This window comes from Lolium perenne, chromosome 1 (assembly GCF_019359855.2).
Source record: "Lolium perenne isolate Kyuss_39 chromosome 1, Kyuss_2.0, whole genome shotgun sequence".
Classification (NCBI taxonomy): Eukaryota; Viridiplantae; Streptophyta; class Magnoliopsida; order Poales; family Poaceae; genus Lolium; species Lolium perenne.
The window spans coordinates 223,390,601-223,398,913 of NC_067244.2; the positions used below are offsets into that span (position 1 = coordinate 223,390,601).

The 8,313-nt window shown below is 43.2% G+C and overlaps 1 protein-coding gene across 1 annotated transcript; it reads right to left on the reverse strand.

Moving 5' to 3' along the window:
- Positions 1-6,227: 6,227 nt before the first annotated feature.
- Positions 6,228-7,592, reverse strand: LOC127338602 (cytochrome P450 89A2-like). The gene is made up of 2 exons (XM_071824648.1): positions 6,637-7,592; positions 6,228-6,537 (listed from the first exon to the last, which is right to left on the reverse strand). The coding sequence occupies exons 1-2, from the start codon at positions 7,590-7,592 to the stop codon at positions 6,228-6,230; spliced, it is 1,266 nt and encodes a 421-aa protein (XP_071680749.1).
- Positions 7,593-8,313: the final 721 nt, after the last annotated feature.

The following is an 8,313-nucleotide window of genomic DNA, read 5'->3' on the forward strand; positions in this document are numbered from 1 at the left end:
CGACCTGTTGTGTTCCTTCTTGATTGTTACTACTGACGCGGACTTTCGATAGGTAATTTTTCTAGGGCTGGCGTACTTTGTTTTACTTGTGCTTCACTAATTTTATTTTGTGGAATAAAAAATTACCGTATTTTCTATTTAAATACAATCGAAGCTACGGCGTATAAAAGCAGATGTTCTATATGAAAATAAAAGCGAATGTTTTGTACATACAAAAGTATATGTGTATATGTATAATTTATAAATACATCCATACTTTGAATGTGCAACAAAAATGTTTTGCGCAAAAATAGGTACCTCAAAGAAAATCGCATTAAAATTGCCAAAATAGTAAATAACGATCCTCATCTTCATATTGCGCCGCACTGTTGCAAGCACAACTGAAAAATTAAGATCATGATAGATAAAATTAAGGCTCGGAAGATTTACATAATTAAGAAGACATATAGTTAACTGGATAAGATTAGATGTGTAACAATAGATACTTCTTTCTTCCGAGATAATCTTTGAGTGATAAAACTGAAAAATGAATAACGAACTTCACAGTAACTAGAGAATTATTCATAATAGAAATATGGATGCGTCATAAAAAAATTGTACCTAAAAAGAAATAGATCATGCATTGTCGGGGCGATAAATGAAAAAAATATGATCAGATCATGGCTGATGTGGTTCCAAAAACAATGTACAATATTAGATTATTGTGAACAGATAGATTGGCAACAAAAAAGAAGATTATAAATCAACACACACACAATAACAACGATAAACTTAGTTATAACTATAAAACTTACTTGAAGTGTACAGTCAAAGAAGCATATATATCTAGCTTTGGCTCGTAAGGCAAGGCCACGCCCTCCTGTGAGAGTTGTCGCCTTTGCTGGAGTAGAAAAGCTTGGTTTCCACGGCGACCTCTTGGTTGATGATTTTCACAAAGAAATCATGAATGCACGTAACATGGAAGAGGAGAGATAGAGAGGACGTGCGTGTGAAATAATCTATTCAGTCATAAGGTTCTCACATACTTACTGGTCAACATGTAGTTATTGTGCGGTTTCATAGTCAAGGTTGTCTGCAGATTATTTGTTATTCGTTATTACAGATCACACGCAATAACAATGATCTCTTGTTCAGGCAAAACATAAACTCAGTGTGGTGTTCTTATCACATATACACAATTGTACATGATTAGGTGACTTGTACTTACATGCAATTATGCGGAGAAGGGCTAGCCGAGTAAGAAAATCTTGACTAATAGCATGTGTTAATCATCACATTCATTATTATTTAGTATTTGCTTACATCTTGTACGTACTTGGGTAAGTATCTACCTAATCCATACTTTATATACTTCAGCATACAATGAGCTAGTTAGGCGATAAAGTAACTTACTATTTGTGTCCCTCTCACTTAGATGAGGTGACGCATATGTATCAGCAATGAAGATTGCATGTAAGAACTTTTATAATTACCCTCTTGTCCAATGTGAGCATGTGTCCAGTTTGGCTTCTCGTTGGCTGTTTCAAGGATGCAATGTAGCATTCACTTAGACTCTCATCTCGGCCATGTGTTTCAAGTTTTTTAATAAAATATGTCCGGTAACAATTGATCTTCACTCATTAGTAGCGAGAAGCTGATGTTCATGTCGATCACGAAAGTTTGGCTGCGAGACTTGGAATGACAAGGCGGTTTTCCTTGTATGCAAATTCCTTTGTAGACAATGATATTATGTTTGGTTTGGTTATTCAGGCCCCTATCTTTGATTGAATTAGATCATTGAGTACCCACGAGATTATGGTTATGCTCCAGCATATAGATACTATTTACTATGATTTTTTCTCAAGTTCGCCAAGAGATTATTTTGCAATGAGGCCCTAGATTTTTTTGAATACTAATGTACATATAAAGAGCAGTGAAAGATTACAATTTTCCGCAAGTATTTTTATAACGATGAGAGTCAATTTCGCTCTCCTTGATTAGGTTTTTTTATAAGCGTTTCTCCTTGCTTTTATTGAAAACACACACACACACACACACACACACAAAGCTATAGTTTATTACTATATATATGGTTTAACACACACTAAATGAAAATAAAAATCCATAGAGATGGTTACAAGTAAAGAATTAAATATCTAAATTTTGACGGATGAACAACAAAAGATCTTTAAAACAATTCGCAATGAGTACTTCTCTGTAGCTTCTCTCCCTCACTTTATCTCACCCATTGTACAGATGTATCAGATAGTACAAGTCGTTCAAGAAACATGTGCCAATGTAAGATGTGCTGGTTGAGTCGGACTTGCACAAATGGTACTCTCTGCGTCCCAAATTGTATTTGTCCTCGATCCCCCACGGCGCCGGCTTCACCCGATTTGCTCGATGAGACGCGCGGAGAGAGTGTGGAGTGCTCCGGTTCATCGCCTCCCCCGCTAGCTGAGCGAGTGCGGTGTCGAGGATGAGCAGCTCGGCAGGGCAGCGACGCGCGGGAAAAAATCCGACCGCCTAGCTCCTCCAATTGTCGATGGCGTGGCCTGCTCGCGCGGTTGACGAATATGCCTTGACGTGATTGATTTTCTCATTTTATTCCAAGGAATTTTATGCAATGTTGGTCGAATGGATTATTCTGTACTGCCACCCATAGTTCGCATCCAAATTTTGAATCCTAAAAAGTATAGCAATGGCGCATCCTAAAGTGTGCCACTAGTGAAAATATCTGTGTCACATTAGGAGGTGTGTCATTGATAATATTACCAGTGGCACGTTAGCAGTGGTGCAAAAAATGGTGTGCCACTTGTAGTTGTTTTTCTAGTAGTGAGTAGCAAAACTTGAGAAGGATTAACCTTGCAACTTTGCGGGAGTCAATAACTTAAGTAAATACAGATATAATTTATGATTAAACCCAAGCATTGACATGATGTTATAAATACAAACTTAATAGAATAACCATTTATCTATGGGAGGTAAAAATTTAGAGCCTCGCATGCTCACCAAATGAACTTGGTATCTCAGTAACTACAAGTTCTATGAGACTTCTATGGTTTTTAGTCGAAAAATCAGATTATCCGATTTAATACATTTGGATAATCGTAATTAATTATCGGATCATCCATATCCGTATGCGATTTTCTATACCATATTCTATACTGTATTTAGGGCACCTCTTCGGATTTGTGTATCCTTATCCACCAGATTCATTAAATTCGGATATGGATAACCTAAAACAAGTTCGGACCCGGATTCGGTGCGGAAATTATCCTATCGGTTTACACCCCACCATTTGTGGTTTAAGTCTGTGCCAGCACATATCTTCTGTAAATCATCTAATTGTCTCGTCTGGCCTGTCGGAGGGATCGCCACGAGTGTGATTTGTAAGCTGCATCTACTTGTTGCTTCCAGAGAATGCGCTATAGGGGCATGTCGTGTTGAAACTGTGATTGAGTCACGTTGTCTAGTTTGTTTGATAGCCTAGGTTGTGTCACTGGTACTTTGGTGCCTTTTGTTTACTTGCCTACAAGATATTCGAAGATGCAACTGGAAAGTGATGTTGATTAGAATATGCAACTTAGGTGTTTGGTTGCTTGTGTCAGTGATGGTGTTATCACCTCTTATCAACTGCTTAGACTTACCTCCTACACCACTCATATGACGCAAAGATTAAGTATTCGGATCTACTCATTTACGAGCATCGAAACAGAAAACTTACAACAAGATAGTTGTGTGAAACCGCGAGCTGATGTTAAGCTACAAAGAAAATTTCAAACAATTTACCATGTCCAAACATGACACAACATTAAGAACTTTTCCAGTCAATTGTCAGGATGGAATCACATCGTTGATCCCTACCCAGACAGGGGAGTGGTGTTTTGGAACATGGGAGCATATGCTCCCTCTATTTTGAAATTCATCTTACACATATTTTGAATTTTAAAAAAATTGAAACGAAAAATTCGCGCGTACATCTTCATGTGCTACACGCTCACAAAGTTGTTTCATAAAAAATGGACTTGTCATGTGACGTGTATAAAAAAGACAAAACTTGGTGCTAAAAATAATGCTTTTGACATGATAAATTTTCTCTATTTTACATAGATCACAAAAAATATTATTTTTTTGTGAAACTTGACGAATGCACATATATTATGGAGATGTACATGTAGAATTTTTTGTCAAAATTTTTCGACAACTCGAAATATAATTTTTAGGTATAGGGAGCATACGCACCCAGGAGCCAAATTGAATTTCCGCCCAGATAGTCAGAATCGAGGCATACCATCGACGTGTATATTTCCATGTAAAACTTATTTTGCATTGAAACACGGTTATGTTGATTAGAAGGGAGTAGGTGAAGGAGATTAAGGATGGTGAGCACACAAAATCCCTCACGTACAGAGGTTGCTTTCGTGGAGCCACTCGTGTTTGATCCTTGCCCTCTCCCGGGCTTGACTCCATGGAAACCGTCAATTCGATTGTTCCTTTTCCTAGAGGTGCTTCATAGTATGCGGGTTATAAAGCCGAGGAAACCCAACCAACCAATCAGCTAAATATTGAATCACCTGATGGAGAACGTACGCTACCATACACGTCTTTGGTATAGCATGGCCACAGATACAAAAATAACTAACATGGAAAGCCTCAAGAAAAGAGTTAATAACACTATGTATACACAAGTGCAAATTCATGGAGAAACCACAATCGAGTGAAGAGGGTGCAGAACTGGTCCGAATCATCATAGTGCCTATACGTGGTGATGTTTATTTCACCAAAACTCAAATTTATATATTTTCGTGCAAATGTTACCTTAAGTGTACCATGCTGATAGCTTGTGTGTCCTAACGTACGGCAGCAGAACAATGGCCATGAATCTCTCAACCCTCACTCGCCTGGTCCTCTTACTCCAATTTTAGCACCATCACCCTCGTCTGCAAGCTGTTGTTCATGTTGTCAAACCAATGCAGCGTTCACTTTGTTAGGCTCCAGCACCGCTCGGTCGCCAACATATAGGCAGAAATGCTTGAATGCACGTTGGAAGTTGGGATGCGCAGAGCATGCCCTGACCTTGTCATTGTCAACATCACACTGGTACACATAGTTGATGCCCCCATCTGTGTCGAGCTTCTGCACAATAATGACCGATGGATGTCCTGGCTATTTGAGCACGTAGCTAAAAGCATCTACCCGATTGGTATTATCCATTCATTTACATGAAGCTTCCATCGTGACGCTCTGTTGTATTAATTTTTTTGACTAGGCTTGCATAATTTCTAGGGCCGCTATCTTTACTGGTGGATGCAGCATATGCACGGCATGAGGACTTATTTGGAGCTTCTCTCCCTCACTTTGGCTCAGCAATTGGTCGAACCTATCAGATGAAACTAAATGTAGCGAAGTTATCTATACTAGTGGAATCGGATTCGCTCAAATGGTGTAAAACAGCCTATTCATTCACAAGGGTCTCCCATGTTGATTGTTCAGCCTGGTGTGATTGTGCGCACCACTTATAAAAAATGGTTGCGGATTATGGATTATTACAGATCACACGTGATGGATAAAATATCAAGTCGCCATAATGTATTAATCACATATAAATTGTATGGATTACCTTACTTGTTGTACTTACATGCGTAAGCATGAAAGGAATAAGCTAGAAACTCGGTTAACTTTCATATGTGTTAATCACGTTCATTATTATTCAGGATTTTCTTATATCTTCTACTTAATTGCGTGTACATGTCTTCCTCGCCCATATTTTATATATTTCAGCAAATAATTGATTTGTTGGATAATTCAAGGATGCAAGGCAGCGCATAACCTAGATGCTTATATTGGCCACGTGTTACAAGTTTTTTAATATGCATTTATATTGGCTGACGTCTGATCAGCTTGTGGACTCAATGGTACCTATGTTGCAACTCATGACTAGCATGAATCATGAAAAAAAATTAACTATTTGGCATTTTTTTTTCTTAGTTGCATTCCCATTTATAAATGAAAAAATTTCAGTTGCAACCCCACACTTATATGCAAGAATCACAATGCAATCCAACGGTGTAGAACTTGACTGGGTACTCTCTTAGCAAAACCATATAGGAGTACATCATTTTCTGGACCCATGGCAAACTGCAGAAATTAACCAGCCAATTAATCTGCTCCACTATAGTTATCGCAAGAGAAGGCAAGTTGTGGCTGACCACTTATTTCCTTACCATAGATAGCTCTGTTTAGGTCTAGGGCAACGCGCGCCGAGTGACGCGCACACGCAGCGGCTTCTTCATCACGTTGTTGAACCCACCCACCTCCGTGAGGTCGACGCCGCAGCTGGGCGGCGCGAACTCAAAGTGTCGCACGAGCGCGGCCAGGAAGAACTTGGCCTGCAGCATCGCCATATTGGATCCCGGGCAGAACCTCCTCCCGCCTCCGAACGGCATCATCCTGATCTCGCTCCGCCCCGGCATCTGGCCGACGTCCTCCGCCTCGCCTCCCGGCAGGAACCGCTCCGGCCTGAACTGGTCTGGCTCCGTCCACGCACTCCCGTGCCTTCCAATGTCCCGCACCATGAAGATGATCCTCTTTCTCAGCCTGCCGGTCGCTCCGGAAGCCGCTGACGCGAGGTCGTGGACGCCGCGCGTGACGAACGGCGAAGGCGGGTGCACGCGGAGGCTCTCGAGCACGACGGCACGCAGGTACGGCATGTCGCGGAGGGCCTTCTCGGATAGCCATGCATTGGCCTCACCTTCCACCGCCTCGTCGATCTCGCGGCGCAGCTTTTTCTGGACCTCCGGCTGGATGGCCAGGTTGGCGAGTGTCCACTCGAGGCAGGCCACGATCACCCCAGTGTTGGTGGCGAGGAACTCGGCCACGAGGCCCAGGATCTCGTCGTCTTCGAGCGCACGTTTGGCGTCGACGTCGTTGGGGATGCGGATGTCGATGAGCGAGTCCACGTACGAGTGCCGGGACTCGGTGTTCTTGCGTGCCCGCGCCGCCGCGATGAGTGGGCGCACCAGCACGCCCAGCGGGACAAACAAGCCGAATAGACGGCGCAGCGTCCTCCAGTGCGTGATCTTGCCCAGCGTCGAGCCGTCGAACGAGACTGTGTCGTCCATGGCTTGCGTGATGTCGTCCATCACGCGCTGCATGGCGCGCACGCAGCTCTCCTCCACGCCGTCGCCGAAGCACAGCCGCGTGGCCATCGCAAACATGGCGCGGTCGAGGTGTTCCCGCATGACCACCTCTCCCGCGGACAAGCCGGTGACGAGGTCTTGGGCGGCGTCGCGCTGCAGCGGGGCGAGGGCGGCGAGGCGCGAGGGGCTGAGGAAGCCGGCGGTGAGGTTGGACCGGAGCGATCGCCAGTGCGAGCCGTAGGTCGAGGTCGATATGGTCTCTGTCCGATCCGGACGGCGAGTCCAGGTCGCCAGAGCAGTGAGAAGGCCAGCGGACGGCCGGTTCGATAAAGCGTCGGCGTTCTCATTGAGGAGGCGGTGGGCAACGGCAGGGTCCCTGACCAGCTGGACGGCAGGACTGGTGCTTCGCCGGAGGACGGCTAGGCAGAAGAGCACGGCGGCTACGAGGGCAAGAGCCTCAACTGTTTCCATTGCAAGGATTGTTCTTGCGCTCCAAGCTGTTTGTGATCTTTCCAACGCCACCACCCCGGAACTATATATACAACTCCTGTGCCATGCGCATGACTATTCCTCAGTCGACATGGGCGAAGTAATCTTGCTGCATGGGCTTTCCTTTTTCAATAATGCTACACTTACGGGGAGGGGCTTACGTAAATTTGTTACGGAATTAGCTTCTTTTTCTGCCGATTCTGTAAGAGAAATTCCACTACGCCAAACAAATATAGGATCCAAACCTAGTCTCAAAGCAAAGGAGCCAAACAACTCATTTGATAAGATTTGGTAATTCTTCTTTTCGAGGTTAAAGGCACGCGTCCGATTTATTAAGACTGCTCATAGTGGGAGTAACATAGCTAGTAACATCACACATCTCAATGCATTTTGGTGACATGGCATGCTAATAAACGAAGAAAGAGAGTGATGTGGTAACTAGCTATGTTACCATAACATCACATATCTCAAGGCAAGATGAGTCTACAACATAATAAATGATACAATGCATGACACCACATATAAGTTACTACCCACTATGAAGGTAGTAACTAGACTAGTAACATGACATATGTTACTAGTCTAAGTTACTCTCCACTATGACCAGCCTAATAGAAAAGATTCTTGGGAAAGACTACGCAGCGGCGCCGCATTTTAAACAAACCGTGCGGCGGCTCCTAAAGACGTACGCGCGTATGGAGAG